Source organism: Ambystoma mexicanum, chromosome 9, assembly GCF_040938575.1.
Source record: "Ambystoma mexicanum isolate Mex_15411 chromosome 9, UKY_AmexF1_1, whole genome shotgun sequence".
Taxonomy (NCBI): Eukaryota; Metazoa; Chordata; class Amphibia; order Caudata; family Ambystomatidae; genus Ambystoma; species Ambystoma mexicanum.
In genome coordinates this window covers 916239572-916260926 of record NC_090931.1, presented here as the reverse complement: position 1 = coordinate 916260926, position 21355 = coordinate 916239572, and the positions used below count along the sequence as shown (strand labels likewise).

At 44.5% G+C, this 21355-nt stretch overlaps 1 protein-coding gene across 1 annotated transcript in view; it reads right to left on the bottom strand.

Annotated features, from left to right (window-relative positions):
* Positions 1-7692: 7692 nt before the first annotated feature.
* Positions 7693-21355, bottom strand: part of UBE2E3 (ubiquitin conjugating enzyme E2 E3) — a 271343-nt gene continuing 257680 nt past the window's right edge. Inside the window, exon 6 of the mRNA XM_069616084.1 lies at positions 7693-8307. Within this exon, the coding sequence (XP_069472185.1) occupies positions 8210-8307 (98 nt within the window). The 3' untranslated portion in view covers positions 7693-8209. The remainder of the gene's footprint in view (positions 8308-21355) is intronic.

Sequence of the window (21355 nt, the reverse complement as noted above, 5' to 3'; positions counted from 1 at the left end):
AGCATATGCTCTCATGTTTAGCCACGGGATCTTGAGCACATCTCCCAAGGACGCCCCCCCCCGGCCCCAGGCAGTCTCTGGATGCATAAAGAGGAGGTTTCCTCTTTGTAAGAGTTGCAAAGCAGGTCCACATCTGGAGTGCCCCATTGGCAAAAAAATGTTTGATAGAACATCGCTGTCCAATTCCCATTCCTAACTGGCAGCCGACTGAGTCCGCAGTTACATTGATGTGACCCGCAATGTGTACATCCTGGAGCCAAACATTGTGTTGAATGGCCCAACCCCAAACCTGTATGGCTAGGTCCACCAGGAGAGATGACTTGGTGCCAACCTGCTTGTTTATGTAAGACATTGCAACAGAATGGTCTGTGCGAATATACCTTGCTGGCAATCGACGGTTGAAAGGCCCCGAGCGCCAGAAAAATAGCCAGGAGCGCCATATAAATTGAAGTGGAACTGCTGGTCCAGAGGCGTCCATGGGTCAAATACTTCGAGGTGACCCAGAGTCTCTCCCCACCCCAGAAGGGAGGAGTCTGTGGTAACCGTCACTTGTGGGTAGGGCTCCTAAAAGGAGGCCCCAACTGAAAGGTTGTTGGTCGAAGACCACCATTGCAGATCCGACGTCATGCAGGAAGGAACTAGGATCATCTTGGAATCCGGGTCCGAAAACAGACCATGAAGAGCTAGCTGAGTGCACCTCATCTTTAGACGTGCAAGGGGTAGAGCCAGCACGCAAGAGGCCATGAGACCCAGAAGTCTTTGGAACCCCCAGGCCATCATGCATGAGGACTGGAGAAAGAGCTGCCACGTGGTCAATAGGTCTGCAATCCTGTGCGCCGTTAGAACACCTTGGTACTGACTGTATTCCAACGGAAACCCAGGAAAATCGGGTCTTGAGAGACCGTCATGGACGATTTCCACCAATTCACCGACAGCTCAAGAAGAACAGGAGCTGAAGGAGAGACTGAAGACTGGCCAAGGCCGTCTGTGGGCAAGGACTGCACAGGAGCCAATCGTCGAGATATGGATATACATGAATCCCCTGCAGTCTGAGGAAAGCAGAAATGACCAACTTCTTCGTAAAGACACGCTGTGCCGCGCTGAGGCCAAAAGGGAGCACACGGATCTGGAAGTGTTCTTCTCCCAGGGAGAACCGCAGATATTTCCGATGCAGGCTCCCATCAGAATGTGCATGTATGTGTTCTGAAGGTTCACTACGATGAGCCAGTAGCTCTTCTGGAGAGGACTTTATTTGCTAATGCGTGATCATCTTGAATTTCTCTTGGGGAAGAGAAAGATTGAACTGGGAAAGATCAAGAATAGTGCGCAGGTCAGCCTAGTTGGGTTTGGGCACTGAACAGATGGGAGTAGTAGCCCTCCCCTTGCTCCCTGGGGAGGGGAACAGGCTCCACCGCTCTGAGGTCTAGAAGTTTCTGTAACTCGGTTCTGAGGGAGGGCAACCCAGTCTGCTAGAAGGGAGGCTTAAAGGGTGGGGTAGGGACAAGCAAAAGCCCGACTGAGCATTGGACAAAACCCACCGGTCTTCGGTGATGGTCTGCCACGCCTCCAGATGAGACGAGATTCGTCCTCCCACTGGAGTCTTGTGTGAACGACAAAAAAGATCATTTGGATGACTTGTCGGCAGGGAGACTACCTGCCCATGGAGAGGAGGCGGCAGGGAGACTACCTGCCCATGGAGAGGAGGCTTATGGGCGAGAGACAAACCGACCACCTTGCCGTTGTTGCTTACGGCGGGGCCCACCAACCAGAGCTTCAGATCAGCGTGCACAGCGATCCAAAAACCCCCTGAACCCAGAGAAGGACAGAGTTTGGGACCCTGACCTCTGTGTATAAGGGGATTTAGCTGGAGCTTTCGTCAGTACTGAAAGACTTGGCGGTCTCAGTACTCGCCTTTGTCTTTGTAAGTTCCTCATCTGTGGAGGAAGGAAACAACTCCTTGCCATCAAAAGGAAGGTCAGAACTTTGTCCTGCACTTCTTTTGAAAACTTTGTCACATGGAGCCACACTTGGTGGGAGATGTCGAGGCATCTATGTGGTGTGCCGCAGACTCCAGTACATCCTGTGCCAACAAGTTAGCATCCAACAACCCGGCTCTAAAGTCGTCTAGTCTGTCCGTAGGTGTACACTCATGGAAATCAGCTAGCTCCTTTCACAGCCTGAGATTGGCTGTTGCCAGGATGAGCTCGGTGTTAGCTTGACGGAGTTGGAGCGCTGAATTGGAAAATACTTTCTTGCCAATGGCGTCAAGAAGTTTATCCTCTTTGGAGAGTATTTGGGCCGCTGCAGTGGAGAATGCAGATGCCAGCTTGGATTGGAGAGTGGCAGCTGCCACTACTGTGGACGATGGGAGCGGACAGGCTGACCAGGCTAGATCTTATGAGGCGTGAAGTTTGTATCAAGCGTCAATCCTCTTGTTGAGATGCAGCCGAGTACGGGGGTTTATCCCAGACTTTACAGGCTTCAGCCAAGACGTCCTTCTGGAGGAACAGGCCGGTGCGCTCTTGCAAATCAATCAAATTCATCATATCCAGCACCCAGTCATCAAATACTCTGATAGATCGGGGCTGTTCATCGCTGTCCTGGTCCTTGTCCGCTGAAGCGGGAACAGGAGGCTGATCCGCTGCACGTGGTGCCTCAGGCTTTGAAGTGTTGTCTAGCAGCGCACCCGATGTTTTCTCCATCGGGGATCGCGAAGGCAGAGGAAGCGCTGGAGGCGGTCCGACAGGTAGAGGTGGAGGTGGCACCACCGGGACCTGCGTAGGAGCAACCAAGGCTGAAGGTGGTACAGGAGGGATGGGGTAAGTCTCTTAAAAAGGCCCTTAAAGTATGCCCTCATGGTATCAGAGTGCATGAGCGTCTGAAATTTCCCAAAGAACACTTCCTCTGATGAAGGTCTAGGCGCTGGAGTAGGCAGAGACCGCTCGTGAGGGGCATACCCCCATGAGTGCAACCAGGATGGTTGCCGGTACGGCCCACTGCAGGCTGGGTCCACGTAAATAAGTGGTGCGGAAGCAATACTGTATGAGGCAGCGGTGCCCAAGCATGCCAATCCGTATAAGGACAGACCACATGGCATGCAAAAAACTGCTCAGCCCCAAAAGGAATGCTCCCAGCACCTGCCGCCTGAACGTTGGTAAGAGGTATCCAAAATGGCTGCCGTGAACCACGAGGTTCAGCCATCATTTTGTCAACACCGGAGGAGAACTGCGTCACAGGAGAAAGTGAGGCATCTGTCTCCTCAGGGGAAACAGTTGTCTTGCAGCATTTTAGCCTTGAAACAAGGATCCTCGACTGAGCCGGTGCTGTCAGATCTAGGATGTTTACTGGACATCTTCGATACTGTCCCAGAATTAGCCTCCAGTGGAGGAACCTCGGCAGAGTTGGTACACGAAGGCCTATGGTGCAGGACCACCTTCCTTGCCTCCTTGACAGAATCGGTACCTGCACGCAGAGCGTGGAAAGGGTGAGGAATAAACCTCACCGACAAGACCTTCAAAGGAGGTCCCTCGATTCAGCTGGTACTGGATTTAGCCCCAAGGAGAGGAACCTGTTTTTGACCAGGGACGTAAAGCTCCCTTAATAGGGTCCTCAAGTTGCGACTCGGTATGGAAAGCTCCAGAAATTGAGACCTCAGGGCGAACCCCGGTCTCCAGAGCCACAGAACTGGGCTGAACTTTAGCCCCCAAAAGGGGAACCTCTGAAGAATATCCGGCTTAGGCAGGCCCACTACAGGAACCCTTGGTGGACGCCATGGTGTGCCCATTAGGCCCCTTGCGGGACACCTCAGGGTTGTCCCTGGTAGAAGAGCTACACGATTCCGGGGTCTTCTGGGACCGGGAGGGAAAGGGGTCCCCAGGCCTGGGAGCCCTAAAAAGTAAGGAATTTACCAGGCGTTTCTTCTGGTCGATGAAGAGCTGTAAATGCGGTGGAGGAACGAGTTGGAAAACCACCTCCCACCGAAGAAGACACTGGAGTTCCCAGACAGAGAGTCGCAATAAAGACACGAGTCCCTGCGATGTTCCGGGCCTAGACACTCCGGACAAATAGGATGAGGATCCGCCCCTGCGAAACATTTGCATGAAGAACAGGACACTAATCCCAAATGCTGCGGCATAGACGGAGGACTAGACGGCCATGGTACCGGAGCAAGAATGAAGGACAACTGGAGTCAAAACAAAACTCCCAGCGATGCAAGTGCATCAGTCTCGACCATGCAAAGATAAGGACTTAAGGGCGATGCGCGTAGTGGAGCTAAGGAGGGCGGGGTCACGGCTGCATGCAGTGCCCCGCATTAGAATAAAAGGACAAAAGAAGTTTTGAAGCTCGTTTTACAAAAGTGCTCCGGTCCCCTCCCGAAGGACGGAATGTCCCACAAGGATGGAGGAAAGGGGACGGACGTAGGATTAAGTGGGTGTACCTTAATTATGCCTGGCAATGCTAAAACTGGTTCAGTAGCTACCATGGACCAACAAATACTCACATCGAACAGCTAATGTTGTCCTTGAAATGAGTGTTGTATTATTCTCATTCCAGCACGGATGAAGAGGTTTATGGGGCTACAAGGGAGTTCCCATGCTTCAAAATCATTGCCAGGGCAATATATCAAGCTATAGGCTGCGAACAGGGCAGGAGGTGATGGGACAGGTGACCAGAGAATATTGGATCTAGTTTTTATTTTATCTGGAAGCGGCCCTTGCTTTTTTGTTTTGTTTGGAGGGGGCCGCAAGGCTGTCTGCACCCGAGCCCCAAAATCTATAAAGATAGCCCTGCATAAGACCCAGCTACCACAGAAACGCTGATGCTGAAACTTTCTCCTGTGTTTGGAGGACATGTACGAACTTGAAGATATTCGCCACTTGATCCTTGGGTGGGAAGGCTAGGCCCAGGTGGTTGTCGAAGACTGCTCTGATAAACAAAGGGACTGGGGTGGCAAATCCAGAGGCTTCTTGGAGTTCAGGGAGAAGGCCAACTTGTGCAACAAGCTGCATATTCAGTACAAATTGATGACTCCTTGTCTGGGGAGCAAGCCCAGACAAGCCACTCGTCCATAAAGGGAAAGACCAATGCCTTCCCTTCATTCTGAGCAGAGCCTCATCCACTGCCAGCAGCTTGGTGAAAACCATGGGTGCTGAAAATAGACCAAAGAGTAGGACCTTGAATTGGTAGTGGCAATACCTCACTGTGAATCTCTGGTACTTCCTGTGCATTTGGTTGATGGTCACATGGAAGTAGGCATCCTGCATATCCAGCAAGTAGTCTTGCAAATCCATAGCTTGAAGGATCAGAGTCAGAGTAACCATCCTGAAACTGCCCTTGCGCAGGTACAGGGTTCAGAAGCTGCAGATCCAGTATGGAACATAAGTCCCTAGTCTTTCTTCAGCACCATAAAATGGGTGAATAGTAACCCTTTCTTGTACCACGCAGGGCACTGGCCTATGGCACCCTCTTTAGCACACAGCAACACTTTTAGGAACAAACGTGTCTTCAAATCTTATTTCTTTATACAATGAATGTGTAACCTATTGGAATCCCTAAACAGAAGAACACCCTTTCCCTATGTGTGGGGGTGCCTGTCCCTAGGTAGGAAGGAGGTGATGGACCGCCTATCTAACATGGAAAGGAGAGAGCGGTCCCTACATCTACAATGTACGCTCCGCAAGTAGGTTTCTTAATGGACAAACCTGCCATGGTAAAATAGTAAAAATGGCTCAACCATGTCCATTTACATTCCTAAAACATTTTGTGGAGGAACTATTTCCTCAGAGTAAGGCCCGGTGTTTCATTTATTGAACTTACAGGAAGTGTGTAAACAGTATTTCTATAGATCTAGTGGTGGATATATTGGCTAGTCCAACTTATCTAAAATCAGGTCTAAAACTGGATTAAATTGATCAATTCGATCGTAAAGCTAGTCTTCTGGCAATCCGCTGGGGGTTACACAAGTGATTGTTTTCAATTTCCAAACAAATTAAGGGACAGGAGAGCGACGGTTCTCCACTCCAGTGATGACAATTCTTTATTTCGTATCTTCTCAGGGATATCGTTCATCTTGGTTGGTCGACCGGTTTCACAGAACAGTCGCTAAAGCCATGCCAGGAAGTCCTGTGGAATGAAGGAGTATTTTCTCATTCCCCTGGTGTGGTTTGGAGATAGAGGTCTGTGCTCTAAAGCATGTACCTGAACAGTCTGGCATGGGAACGAACATGCAGTAGGATTAGGTCTGATCCATAATACTTCCGGTTAGAAGCTAGAGATCTCAGAATCCTTGGTCAGACATCTTGTGTGACACTATTCTATTTGATGGGGTGCGGACTTCTGGCTCATGCTCAAGATTCCGGAAATCAGGGCTAGCAGTAGCGTGCTCCTGAAACTAACAGCAAGCTCAACCTGACAGCATTCACAGAACACTGAAGGGGCAGCTTGATTCAGCTGGACAATGGTCCCCAATGCTCCACAACCGAGTTCCCTGAGCAGCACTTTATCTTCAGAATGGCTTAGATGAAAGTTTAAACGGAGGTCCGCACACAAACCGTGCAAGCAGCACCTTTGTTTTAATGGAAGCCCAAAAATGTGCCTGTAGACGCTGAGCACTACCTAGATGATTTTTGTATGCATAAACAACTTGAAGACAATGCCATAATGGTTTGTTTTACATGGAATGGGTGAGTAAATTCATCATTCTATGATGGCATTCAGGATTCCACAGAACACAGCACACAGTATCAGAAACTGAATACATGAGTAAAAACCTCTGAATGTGTACTGAATTGAACCTTCAAAACAATACAGTGCACTTTTGTGAAATAAGAATATTACCAAACCTGCACTATTATACATTTATAACTACCTCAGATGTGTGAATGCAGGTCCTGAAATCAAATCTCATTCAAATGCCTGAGGAATTAAGAGCACTGAAGCTTTTAAATTGAGCGGCTGCGATATCAATGGCAGAGTGGGATAATTATGCATAACGGGGGGCTACATTGCTTCCAGTAACTACACCTTTATGATGTATACCATACATGTCTAATATGTACTACGTACCCTCTTCCTGGTTATCCCATCTCACCTTACACAACCACTAATGCTCTTTATTCCATCCTTCTCTTTCAGGGTTTGTCAAGGCGCTGTCTTAACAAACGAGTTGCCAGGCAATGTTTTCAAGGGTGATAGAACATGCTGCTCCTGTCCAAGAGGATACCTTGACGCAAGGAATCCAAGGCCACCATGCTGCTAGTTTTCCAAATCAGACAAGGCCAGAAAATGCACACAGAACTAAAAGACTCCCAACTCCAGAGGGCCCTGATCAGACCCCAGACAGTTTGGGGTTTACTCTTAATACACAGCTTCATAGCGTGAAGTTTGGATGTCCACAAACACCACAGAAAAAGCGTCAAACTGAAAGGATCATTCTCCCAGTCCTGACCGGGGAGTGTGCATTCGAACTGTGTAGAAAATTCAAGGATGTAGCAAAGAAACTCTCCTCTGGTAATGTTGTTGCGTCTGACTGCTTACACCACAAGTCTCAAAGTTAAATGAATGAAGAGGTTTGGTGCTTTGAAAACAAATCAAATGGGACTATGAACCGTTATTACACAAATATATGTTTATGTTCCTAGGAAAATGTAAAACCATTTAAACTGGACGTTATTTGAATGAGAGAAGAATATAAACAAGTTAGGCAACATGTTTATTTTGTTTGGGATGATACATGGGGTGCTCTTTGAGCTACAAAGGGAAATTAAATCTTTTTCAGTACAAACCAACAAAGATAAAACAGTTTTCGCAACAGCATGTATCACATAATTTGAACGAGATTGGGGTTTAATACAAATGACAATTCCTAATCTACATTGTATAACTTCATACAGATAATGAATTAGGCTAAAATGCACCATTATATTTGGTTGACTTCAGGGACAGTATCCTCAGTACATCACAAAATACATTTTGATATCCCAAAGAAGCAAGACTTGCAAGTAGGCATTTTAACATAACTATTCTACATCTACAAAATTCTACTCCACATAGCATTTACCTTGTGGGCAGTATCCCAGTCTTCACAGGAGAATAGCAGAGTAGAATCAGTATAACATGTACACAAGTCCATATTTATAGGCTATAAAGATCTGTTGCACACTGTAAAGGTGCCTCCTGCTCCTTCACACTGCACAAGGTGTTGTCCAATTTATGTAGCATATCTCTTGGTCCACTGTCTTGCTATCCTGTCATGTTCCGCTCTGTTTGTCAAATACTGAGTGGCTATGCTTCCAACAAGAGGATCAGCTAGGAAAATATAAAAAAATGCAAACAATAAGGGACTGAAAATGATAACACCATTTAGGGGAGAATATGAGACCACCAATTGCAGAAATAAAACACTGAAACATACATATGACATTTTTACATCAAATAAACCTAAATATAAATGTGCTTTATAGTTAAGCAGTGCACATACCAAAGTATGCCTTTATTCCCGTCTTTGGGACCTGTAGTCCTTCTGTGCCAATTTAATGTCAAATTGAGAAATGGCAAACCATGTGGTGGGATAACACTTTAATACAGTAAAGAACAAAACCCAGCACAAATGGCAGCATGGCTGCATCGCTCAACACTGTTGCCCTGCACTCTGTTTGAAAGCAGCAAATCCAAACGAGAACCCAGCCGTTTGTCCCACTGTTGAGGCAATGATGAACTGATACAGTACTGTACGGTTTGCTGAAACATGGTGTACACTGGAGAATGGGTGTGTAGGTCTGGCAACACAGTACGAGTCACCACAAAAGCAATCTCTTTTCCGTTCCTTACTGCAGCATCTGGTTCACAGTGGTTCAAGACATCAAGGAACAGAATACTGAGCACAGAAGCTTTTAAAATCCAACAATGCATAAGTGCAACCTAAACATGTTGTGGGGAACAATCTGGTTCAATTAGGCTTTTCAACTAGAAGATCTTTGAAGAGACGTTCCGATTCCTGCCTCTTGCTCTAATATAACCATTACCTAAAAGGCCTTAGCAGGACCCTGAACCTTAAGAAACTCCAAACTTGGATTCTGCCTCCAATGAAGCCGTGGTCAAATTCCCGTCCCTCAGTTAAGTGTGCCCATATTAACCTAGCTGTTCAGGCTTAAGCACTAAGCAGAGGGGCTTTCCACGCTGGGTTTTCTTGGGCAGGGTTTTCTACACGCCTTGGTGCACCATGACACGGTGGAAGACTCAAAGTCTGCCCATAAGCACTTTGTGCACAGACCTATGTTTTGGGAACAGTTACATAAATGAGGAAACCAAAACATTTCAAGTTTTTTGGGTTGCTTTTCAAAGAACTTTTGCAGACTTGCACATACAGATTTCTGACTTCCAAACTCAAAGATTTTGTTGGGGTGTCAAGGGAAGTAAGGGCTTTGACACGTTTTTTCTTGGCCACGACTAGGCTCCACCATGCAGGCCTACCCCCATGCGCAGAGAATAACTTCAGCTTTCTTCCCTCCTTTTGGTTCGGCACTCAGTATATAGTTGAGTCCCACGATAATTATGATGCAGTGGTACACATCGCTTCTCTCTTTTCCTTCTCCTGACTTCCTGTCCATATTATCTATCCCTTACCCCTGTCCGAACTATCTACCTGACTTTGCTTCTCCCTACCACTAATGAATGTTCCATCATACTACTCCTTTGTCAGGCCAAGCGTTTCGAAGCCATAAACTATGGTAGGAAGGCAGTATACAAATGCTAGGTAACATAACATCTGCCTAATAGGGCAAAACTTAATTTATGGGAGGGGATCCCTAAAGCATTTGCTTTAGGTTCTAAAATAGTCTATCTGGCTCCTAGGACACGGTTCCTTTTAAGCACCACATTTTGGCCCTATAGTGATTATATGACCCTACATGGGATTTTACGAGTAGGCTGGTGACAGTTGTAATTTAGTTTTGTTTTCACCAAGGGTGCAAGCAAATTTATCACATTAGTAGCCCCAAAGTAACTTATTGGTGAACACAATGGTACTAATGCATTAAGTCCTGCTCTTCCATTTTGCTTTCGAGACATCCCTTTGTCATGGGACACCACGAGTCAGGCTTAAAATGACCATTGGCCTTGTACCCTCTCTTGTGGTTTGGACTGGTATAGACTAGTCCCTAGACCGGCCATTACAGATGCTTTGTGGCTGGACCTTCATATTTGGCAGTTTTTGGGGCCAACCTATCTGGCTGGCAGAAATGTTTTTTTTTTTTTTTTTTTTTTAGGTACCCTGGTGCGAGAACAGAGGGCTGCATGGGTTTGTCTAGGAGAGACCCTCAACCTGCCTCAGTTCAGCTTGATTTCTCCAGGAGCAGTGCAAGTTGCCCCCATGGTCCTGGGTTGTAGGTCCCTCTTCAACTGTATGTTGTGGTAGACCTCTTTTCGTCAGAATACTGCTCGAGACTGCATCTCGTCCTGGGGCTTCTGGGTCTCGAACCTGGCACTTGTGCTCTTTGAGATGGTCTCCTACTGGGTCGATTGCTGTCCTCTGTTGCTGTCCTCTCACCACCTATGCTGTCTGCCCAAAATGCTTTCACTCCTTTTTCAATTACCAAATGCTTCTTCAGTTTCCTCTCTTCAAATCTCACAGCACTGGTTGCCTGTCGAGCAGCGAATTGAATTCTTGAAATACCCTGCTTGGTTTTTAAGTGTATCCACAGACTAGCACCCCCCTTACTGGTCCGATAAGATCTCTTAATATCTTGCTCGCCCCCTTTGATATGCAGAGAGAGGTTTACTGCTTTTAGTCCCTTACTGGCGTGTCCAGAGGACATGGATGCTTTTATGTATTGGGACATGGGTTATAGAACGCCTTGCCACTCTCGCTTAACTCACCTTTTTAGAGTATGTCATTTCTTGTCCTTTACCAGTCTGTAAAATCTGTACCTAAATCCAGCTAGTTCGGCCCAGCCAGGCGTTATAAATTTTGTAAAATGAAATCAGTCTGGTACTTACCTTCCTTTTCTCCATACCCGCAACTGTGCCCGACTTCGTCCCATTATTTCCTATGGGCAATTTTGAACTCACCTTGAACTCATCTAAAGTGACTTTGGAGGTACTTACCTGCCTATAGACTTTTTCTGGATCCCTTCTTAGGTCCATGTAATTTTAGCTCCATGGAGTGTAGGCCAAAAACTAGAATTGTAGCAAGTAGCAGTGACTTTGTATTATGTTAGACTTCCGCCCATTTAGAATGACATGCATTACTCACCGTAATAGCATTTCTGATGATTGTATCCGCTTAGATTCACATGCTGTGCATAAAGTCCGACATCTAGTGGTAATCGCGGATTATTGCATCTTTCTTTCTAAGATTGAAAGGGGACAGCGATATGGGCGTGACTAACACTATCCCCAACGAGACGTGTAGTGTACCCAAAATCACTCATGTATCGAGGTCCCTCCAATTGTGTTTTTTTCTGCTTTGAGGGAGCCTTATAGTAAGCGTGAGTACAGAAGAGAGAAGGTGCAAGATGTCCATGTTCATTCTACTCCATGAGGGGAGGAAGGGTGGGCGCATTTGAATCTAAGCAGATCCAATCAACAGAAATGCTATTATGGTGAGTAATGCATGTCTTCTGATGCTTGTTAATCTTAGAATTACATGCTGTGCATAGACTAGCGAGCAGTACACAGATGGTGGTGGGATGTGAGAAGGAACAGTAGAAAAGATGTCTTAGCACTGCTTTTCCCACCTAAGAATCCGACAGAGTGTGTGTCTAGGCAGTACTGTTGTGTAAAGCTGTATACAGAACTCCAGGTTGCTGCTTTACAAATAAGAGGAACATTTGCAACAAAGCTATGGTAGCCCATGTGCCCCAAGTAGAGTGTGCTCTAGGCGTGAAGGGCAGATCTCTATTGGCAAGAGTGTAGCCGTGTGATGCAGTTTACGATCCACTTTGAAATACCTGATTTAGAGACCGGGTCCCCTTCTCTACCAGCTGCCACCGAAACGAATATCTGGTTTGTCTTTCTTAGTGGTCTTGTCTTTTCCAGGTAATAGATCACTGCTCTCCTCACATCTAGTGTGTGGATGCTTCTTTCTGCCACATTAGTGGTGTTCTGGAAAAAGGTGGGTAGTTCTATGGACAGGTTCACATGGAACTCTGAAATCAATGTAGGCGCAAATCGTGGGTGAGCGCGCAAGAACACCTTATCCTTGTGAATCCTGACGAATGGGTGTTTAACTGAAAGGGCTTGTAGTTTAACTCTCCTTATTGATGTGATCGCCACCAAGAAGGTGGTCTTGTAGGAGAGTGCTTTAAGGCTAGCCTTGTGCATTGGTTCAAAGGGAGGCCCCATTAGTCTGGTAAGTACAACATTCAGGTCCCGCCCCGGAGCTGGGTTGGAAATAGGGGGATGAGGTCTTTTATCCCTTCCATAAATGCTTTAATTACTGGAATTGTCCACCAACCTTTTTCTGGGAAGTGGTGTATGCTGAAAGCGCAGCTAAGTGGACTTTTAGGGAATTGAAAACCAGGCCTGAATCTAACAGGTGGGTTAGGGGCAGGACAATATGTGTTGGTGTGCATTCAATAGGATTGATGCTTTTGCCATTACACCAGATGACAAAGTGTTTCCATTTGCTGGAGTAGCAATGTCTGCTCTTTGGTTTTCGTGCTTCCTTGAGTATGCCCACACACCTTTGAAGGAGTTGGAGGTGTGTGAACTCTTTGACCTCAGGAGCCAGGCTGCTAAATTGAGAGTTTGAGGGCATGGATGTAGTGTCTCCCCCATGTCTTGTGACAGTATGTTGTAAGGGCATGGCAGCTTCCTGGGAGGGGATAATGACATTGCCATGAGATGGGAGAATCAGGTAGGGGGGTTGGGGGGCCCACTAGAATCATCCTGACTGGTTCTTGGTGCATCTTGTGCACTATCCTGTTGCGCAGGGTAAAGCGTAGACCCATTTCCCTGACCATGTTATCCAGTAACCGTTCCCCTTGGAGCGGTTCCAAGGGTAACTAGAGGCTTAATCTGGGCATTGTGCGTTCTCCAGACAAGTCGATCTCTGGTAAGCCCCAGTCTGCAAAGACGTTGAGAACAATGTCCTCGTGCAATCCCTACTTTTCCTCTACAGGTAGTGGGAAGTCTCTGCGGAGTATGTCCGCCAGAAGATTGAGTTCCCCTGGAACAGGTTGTGAGAGGTGGAACATCTTGTGTTTGAGCCCATTTCTGTATGTTCTGGTACCGTTTGGACAGCCCTGGAGAGGGAGTGCCCCCTTGTTTTTTAATACATGGCCGTAGTACTGTCCGGGAGGACTAGAACAGTCTTCCCCTGGAGGTGTGTTTGAAAAGCCTTCAGGGACTTGAACACTGCTAGCAATTCCAACAAGTTTATGTGATTGGATGCTACCGCTGGGGACCACGCGCCATGTGCCCTCTGTTGAAGGAGGTGTAATGCTTACCTGGAACTACTTGGGAGCGTAACAATCTTGGGCTTGTTGACCTGCTACACTGCAGCCTTTAGACTCTCTTCCTGTTAAGACATAGATAAATAGAATAGGAGGTACTTTAGTGTAAAGTGTGTTGATAACTAATGAGAGTTTTTGACTGACTTCACCCAGAAATTAACTCCCTTCTGTATCTGGGACCACACACCCTCCTCACCCGTTTTATTTTTATGGAGCGCTCCATCCTGCTGTCTAACAGGGGTGCGTTGAAATTGTGGTTCTGAAGATTGGAGTGCTGTAGAACTCTGGAAGACTTTGAAGGCAAGTGTCTTGAAATAATGAGTCTGAACAAAAAACAAATGAAGATAACTGTTGTCTTTCCGATTTAAAAGTTTTGTATGTTGGAGAGATCTCTTATTCAAACCATTGTATTCTTCTCTTCTCTTTACAGGTTCTTGGAGGAAGAAGAGCTTGCTGAAATTTCAAGGCATAAGGAGAAAAGTATGGCCACCTTACTTTTTATGGGAAGTTGGCGCGAGTGCTGTTGCTGAAGCGCCTATCTAAGAAAGGGATATCGTTTTCAAGGAAGCATCTTTGGTAGCGGAATGGTTGCACATGTAATCAGGAAGAGAATACGTAACAGCGTAAGTTCGTCTTATCTGAAAAGGCTGCAACCTTCTGATTTGAAGCGCAGTTATCTACTGAGAGGAAAAACTCTGAGGAGCTTCAGGTACGTATGCGCATAGAAATTATCTTCGCTTAAAAGTAATGTTCATTTTAACCAAATACCTTTGTTTTCTGCAGGTTGTCGGAATGCTGAGAAAAACCTTTGGGAGGTGCTGCGGCTGCGAGCGACGACTACAGTCTGAGGAGATTCTGTGATAAAAGAATATTCTTTAACTGAAGGACTGCGGCAAAGGAATTTTCTGTCAGGTGAGTCTCATCTGTGGTCTGTGGATGGTCTGTGAGCAATTCCCAGGATTAATATTTATTTTCTTTTATTTACTCAGATTCTGCAAGCTGAAATGCCGGTAGCGTTGCACCGCCGTCAGCGGGTTAAACGAGAAGTGCATGTTGCAGCAGGGGCGCAGCTTAAGTAGCTCTATGACAAACGACTGGCTCGATGCTGCAGTTTATTCATGACACTCTATGCTGCCATTTTAGGAGTATTGAACCACTTTGATGTTCTATGGGAGTCTATGGTATTTCAATGCTGCGAGTGGTGTAAATGCCATTTGTGCCAAGCTAACACCCACGTTAGACCCACTGATCTATGCAATGTATCCCGCCTGGCCTGAACACTTTAATTTAGACAATGGACTCTGGCTGTGATCATGAGAGGTGAGCCCCCTCCCTCAAACCCCCACCCAGTCAGAGCTGCATCTGTGGTAACAGTGGCTTCTACTGCAGGAGTGGTGAAGGTTTTCCCCTGCGCTAGGTTCTCCCTTGACCACTACTGCAGAGACGGAAAGAGGGCTGCCGAGACAACCACTAGATCGTCCCATTGTCCGCTGGCCTGAGAAGAGAGCCACTCATGCATGGGGTGCACGCGCAAACTAGCACGAGGAACTAGGTAAATGCAGGCCATAATTCCTAACAGTCGCATGGCTTTGCATACAGTCACCTTTTGATTGGCTACATTGTGAGCAATCTGGAACATGTTTTGAACCCTCTCCTTTGACGGAAAGACAAGGCTATCTTTGGTCCAAATTAGAGCCCCCCAAAAAGTGTTTTACTTGGCTGGTGTCTAGACTGGACATTCTCGTTGACCGAGAAGCCTAGGCTGAAGAGAAGATCTACAGTCTTCTGGGTGTTTAGTAGGCATGTTCTGTACGAATCCTGTTATGAGCCAGTCGTCCAGGTAAGGATAGACTTGAATGGACTGCCTGCGCAGGTGAGTAGCTACTAACGCCAGTACCTTCGTGAACACCCGTGGAGCTAGGGCAAGGCCGAAGGGAAGGACGTTGAACTGATAGTGGGTGTCCTCTCTCATGGACCTTAGTTACTCTGTGTGCTGACAACATGGAAATATGTAAGTATGCATCTTTCCTATTCAATGTGGCCATGTAATCCCCTGCACCAGCAGTGGGATTGCTTCCTGCAATGTTGTCATTTGGAATTTTCTTTTTTTATTTTTTTTTAATTTGAAACTTCAGACTTGATTGCCTCAGTGCTCACACTGTGGCATCAGACTTTTGTTACAACATAAAAGTTTTGTTGGTTTCCTCACTAAACATACAATTTAGTATTATCAATGACACTTCAGCATCTTGTCTAAAAGAAAACAAGGAAGACAACAAATTTTCGATCAATGATCATATAAAAGCCTCCAGCTCTAAAGAGTCCATAAAGTCCACCACAGCGCAGCTTAATTTCACTGAATTGCCAGCCATTGCATATGACCACCAGTCCCGAGATTCAAAGTTCACTGGACTGAAGCTTCCCAAGTGCAGAGTCCGTTTTTGTATGATCTGAGTACATTTTGTAAGTAAATGTTCCAAAGATTCAGTTTCTTTCAGGCAGAAGCGACACTTATTGTCATTTACTTCTTTTGAATGACGAAGCCACATCATCGCCTTGGTTTTTATTGAATTTAGACGAATACGTAGAAATTGCTCACAATGATGTCGGGAAGGACAATTTGTTAGGTAACGGCATGGTACACCTAACTTATGTGCTCCCAACCCGGAGTCTAAAGTCGTTGGCATCCTTAGACGCTCGTCATTATTTTGAATCCAACATGAAAGTTCACATTTTTTTTTCACAGCTTGTGGTCTCCTTACCAAAGCTTCTACTGTTAGATCGGCATGTATTAGGATCTGTTCCATACATTGTTTCCACTCTTCCAGGAGATTTGATTTTCCTGTGCCTGGTCTGGAGGAGAAAACTTGATAAGCTGGTGGAATTGGCGTCGAAATCATTTTCCGCAGAGCCATCAAAGATTTCCACATGACACATGCATGAAGAGAATTCAAATAAAGTTCATATCTTAGCTGCTTCATTGAGCTATCCGCCGGTAGCTTCAGAACTCGCCGCCAAAAAATGCCTTCTAATTTATTCCAAAAGGTGATGTCAATGTTCCATCCCACTTCAGACCCAAAAGTTATTGCTGGAGGTACTTTTTAGTTATAAAATGTAAGTACGGGGGTTAAGGTAAATTTTCCGTAAATTTTATACAGCAACTGAGCTTGAATACTAAACTGAATCATTCGATTTGTCATGTCACTTTTCCAATGCTGTTTCACACAATGAATTGTTAAATGAGATTCCCAGGTATCTTATTGAGTCTACCACATCCAGATGTTTATTATCAATTTTCCATCTAAATTGATTTTTATTTTTGGTATTTGTCCTACCAATGATGATTATCTTGGTTTTTTCAGTATTTAATACCAAATCATTTTTTATTTAGATAGTCATGTAGATTTGTTATTTGCCTTTGTAAACCTATCGGAATCTTATCTAAGAGAACCACGTCATCAGCGTAATGATGCATCCAATTTCTGTATTATTTAAGATAGGCGGAAAACATCTTAAATTTTTACGATGTGCTGGAATATCAGCAATAAACAGTTTGAATAACCCGGCAGCCAATGGGCAGCCTTGTTTCACGCCCATATTTGTAGATATCTGATTAGATAAGGTGCCTTGGTTATTCAATCTTATGCTGATGACGGTATTTGAATATAACGCTCTTATAGGTTCAATTAAGTTACTGGGACATTTCCAATTTTCCAATTTTTGCCACAATTTTGATCGATTGATGCTATCAAAAGCACCCCGTAGATCAATGAAAGCTACATACAATCGTGATTTTGTTCTTAAACTTTCAGAATAGTCATTAATAGGAGATTCACCTCGACACCAACTCCTTTGGTAAAACCTGTTTGCCGTATGTCCGGAATTTGTTCCATTACAGACCATTGTACCAGCTTCTGGCGTAAAAAGGAAGCAAATATTTTCCCAATATTATCTGATAGGGCAATCGGGCGATAGTCGGTTCTGCCCGATTTCCCTTTTTATAAATGGGAACTATTATTGCTTCGCGCCAAGAGACCGGAATCGTCATTGTTACTGATAATCGTAGGAACAATAATTCCATGAACATTGCCCATTCATCTTCATGTTTTTTCAACATTACATTGGTTATTAAATCTGGACCAGCGGCATGTGAATTTTTCAGGGTCCGTATTACTGCTTTTATATCTTCGGCTGAGATTTGCATATCCCATGATGACAAATTATGTTCAGCAGGTCTTATTTCTTCATGCTGTGAATTTCTGAAGATTTTAGCAAAATGAAGTTCCCATTGTAACGCATCGATCCCATTTGACAAAGCAGAGTGATGTTTTGAGTTTCCTGTGTTCAGGATTGCCCAGATTTCTGGATAATTTTTCTGGACTAACTGTTTCATTAATAGCTCTGCTTTGTCTTGCTCAATAATCATTTTTTGGGATTTTAACCAATTCTGATACAATTGTCGACGCTTTTTAATTGCAATTTTGATGGATTCTATTGCAATACATGATTTTTTCAATTTCCTCACATCACGTCGCATGGCCTTTTTTGCTAGCGTCAATAATGTTGATGAGATGTTTATGTGTTTGTCCCATAACCGAATTAGAGGCTCTTTCAATGACGAAATCCGAAAGCAAGGGAACATAATCAACCGACATTGATTTGTCATAAAGAAGCTTCTGATTTAGTTTTTGTATTTTGGAACCATTTATCCTAAGGCGATTTCCGCCAGCATTCACAGAAAGTGGTATATCATGTATTCTTGTTTCATTTGTCCATTCCACTGGACAGGCCAACCACAACAAGTTATGGTCACTACTTGACATAGGAGATATTAACAGTGACAAATCCTTTTCAAATAGATTTTGGGAAACCCAAAAAAAGTCAATGATCGATTGTGCGTTATGATCCGACCACGTTTGCTTTGGCGGTTGATCACCTGGCACATGACCGTTTACCATTTTACAGTTGCGATTTCCTAATACGTGGCTCCAACAGTGCGCTCGACTACTTACTTCATTGTTTAGTGATAGTTTAAACACCTGGTTAATTTGGTCATATTTGAACCACGTACAATTTAAGTCTCCAGCGCAGATTATTGAAACGTTCTTATAATTCAATATTGCTTTGTCAATAAGATGTTTTATTGAATCCAGAAACGATTTTGTGCTGATTTTTTTCGGGTTCCAATATCCATTTAGGATAAGCAGGTGCTTCCTTATATTCATATTTTTGTTATTTGTTTGAAGTAAGGCTCCTTGCACAAAAGGATTAGGACTAAATGAGTCGATGAGCCGCCACCACGTGTTTATCCTAATCATCAACAATCCAGAAGAAGGACGCCCCTTTGCGTTTTTAATAGCGGGGTTTAAGAGAATCACAAAACCGTCTCTAGCTGGTGGATCGCTTAACCATGTCTCTTGCAGGCAGATGGCAAAAACCTTTTTTATCTCGACATCAAATCGGTTGAACAAATGAGTAAATCCTCTCGTATTCCAGGACAGAAATTCCCGAATACTTTCATTTTCAATTGCTGGTGGCTAATGCCAAGCATTTTTGTTGTTTTGTGTTTTGTATTCGATGATCTTCTTTGTGCATGATCTTTGGGAGCCTGGAATTTGCATTGCTCGATGTAGATTAGCACATCTTTGTTCTGAATTTTTATGAGAGGTTCTCTTCAAACTGGTCATAGGAGTCTCTGAACCAGAACTAATTGGTTCAACCGATATATCAAATCCAAACATCAACAGTTCGTCGGAGGCATTAAGGATAGTATTACGAACAGAAGCTGAGGAAATGTGCAAGAGCACTTGGTCACAACACCGCTCAGTTACGTACTCCACAATTTTCATATCGTCAGATGTGATTGTTCGAAATGATGGAATGCAAGAAAATAATTTCATCACATTATTGCGGTTTAAATTCAAATCATCATCCTCTTGGAGATTTTGCAGCCTTAATTTATAGTTTGAGGATTTGTTGTCTGATTTCAAGGATGTGGAAGCACGAGAGAGGTAATGAACTTGTTTATTGTTTTGAGTTCTTGTTTGTTTAGGGTTCAAAAGTGATGGTATATTTTTCGAACCTCAGTCACCGTTGATCTGTATTCAGAACTCCTATCTTTTTGCAACTCGGATGTTAGAATTTGTGGTTGTGGAACACGTGGGGTTTCAGGAGCCATACATGGATTTAAAGTTGGTCGATCACTTAATGTGTCATCCAAGTATGTAGACAGATCACAAATGTTGATCGAGGATCCTGAAGAGTGACTTCTGATACTTTCCGGTCCTGAGTCCACTCTTTGACGCTTGCTAGAGGGAGCTACAAATCGCACAGGGTCCTTATTAGGATTTATTTCAGCATGTATAGTATTAGGAACACTTGATTTAGATGGCTCGGAGCGATTGAACAAGCCCAACCTGGCATCTGCGGGTACATTTCGAATAAAATTGTGATTTCCGAGACTGTACATCCTTGTTAGTGACAGGCGTCCTTTTTCCTTGCGCTGATTTGCCGATTTCGTGTGCAGTCGCCCCTTCTTTGTTGTAGTCTCGATTGACTTGGCTGATCCTTGGAAAATTCCAAAAGATATCGAGGGCATCAGGGAGACTGCACTTTTGGTTTTATCTTCCATTTGTTGGCTCATTATTTGTGCTGGAGCGGGAACAGTGCAGCAAATAATCAAGATTTATATTATTTGCTGATAAGTCCGCATCAGGGCACAGTATAGTTTGAGGAGTCGTCATAGACGTCATTTCCACGTCCGTTCCATTTGAAGACTGCTCATATGATTTATTCACACCTTCAGTTGAGTTTTTTGATGTTTTTTCGATACTGCATCACGTTTTCCTGCAATGGTTAATGCGTTTTTATGTGACTCGATTTTAGAGTTCATCAATGTGGAAGAGTGGCGCATCCATTTCACGGCATCAAGCAAGCCATCAGATAAAGAATCATTCTGACAATGATGGCGTGCGGCAAGATCGCTTAGCCGCTCTTGCCAACGCAGTGTACGTTCAGCTTCCTGAGTCAACTGAGCTTGCAGAAAATTTGTGGCCGAGTCAAAACTATCCATCTTTTCCTTTAATGATATTATGAGTAAGGTCTGATCTTTGTAGGCTTCATGAAGAGACTCATACATCTTCAAAAATGGCAGAAGAGCTGCAGACGAGGCCGCGAATACATTGTTATATATCTGCATAGCTGCTGCCGAGGAAAGACTTGGTTTCGACTCAGTACCAACTTTATCTGCTGAACATGTGTGTAGATTGTTTATTGATTCTGAATTGGAATTATTTGTTGTTGACAAGTTCCCAAATTCGTTCGTCACAGGAACTTGTAAAGATTGCAATTGATTAATTCGCGATCCACTCTTTCTTGGTGAGCTCTTTGAAGTTCTCATGAGGGTTCTTAATTTGATTGTAGATGTACTCTTATCTCGCTCCACTTCATCATGTAAATAGCAATTTTCTTGTAAGAGTGGGCCAGTAATATGGCTTTTCCCCATCAGAGCAACATTGTGTTTCTCTCGAGATATTTTTGATGTTTCTACATCAAGGTTATGGACGTTGCAAGATGAATTCGCTTGAGAACTTTGATTTTCTCGTCCTAATGAGAAACGGCTCGATCATTGCATTACATCAGCTTCATCAAATCGAAACCGTGAGTGCCTAGAAATGCTTTGTGGTGATATTTGTGTAGTTGTTTTTGCATTGACCACTCGTGTAGGTATTTGAAACTGATCTTTCGTATTCAAATGTAGAAGGTTTTTTTTAGTCATGTTGATCACTGACGAGGAGCCAGCCAAAATTGTGTCATTATCAACTGAATGAGTAATCGTTTCTGGTGCTACTGTACATTTTGTTACTTCATTTATATCCTCATCTTGGGAAGCTTCCATTAAT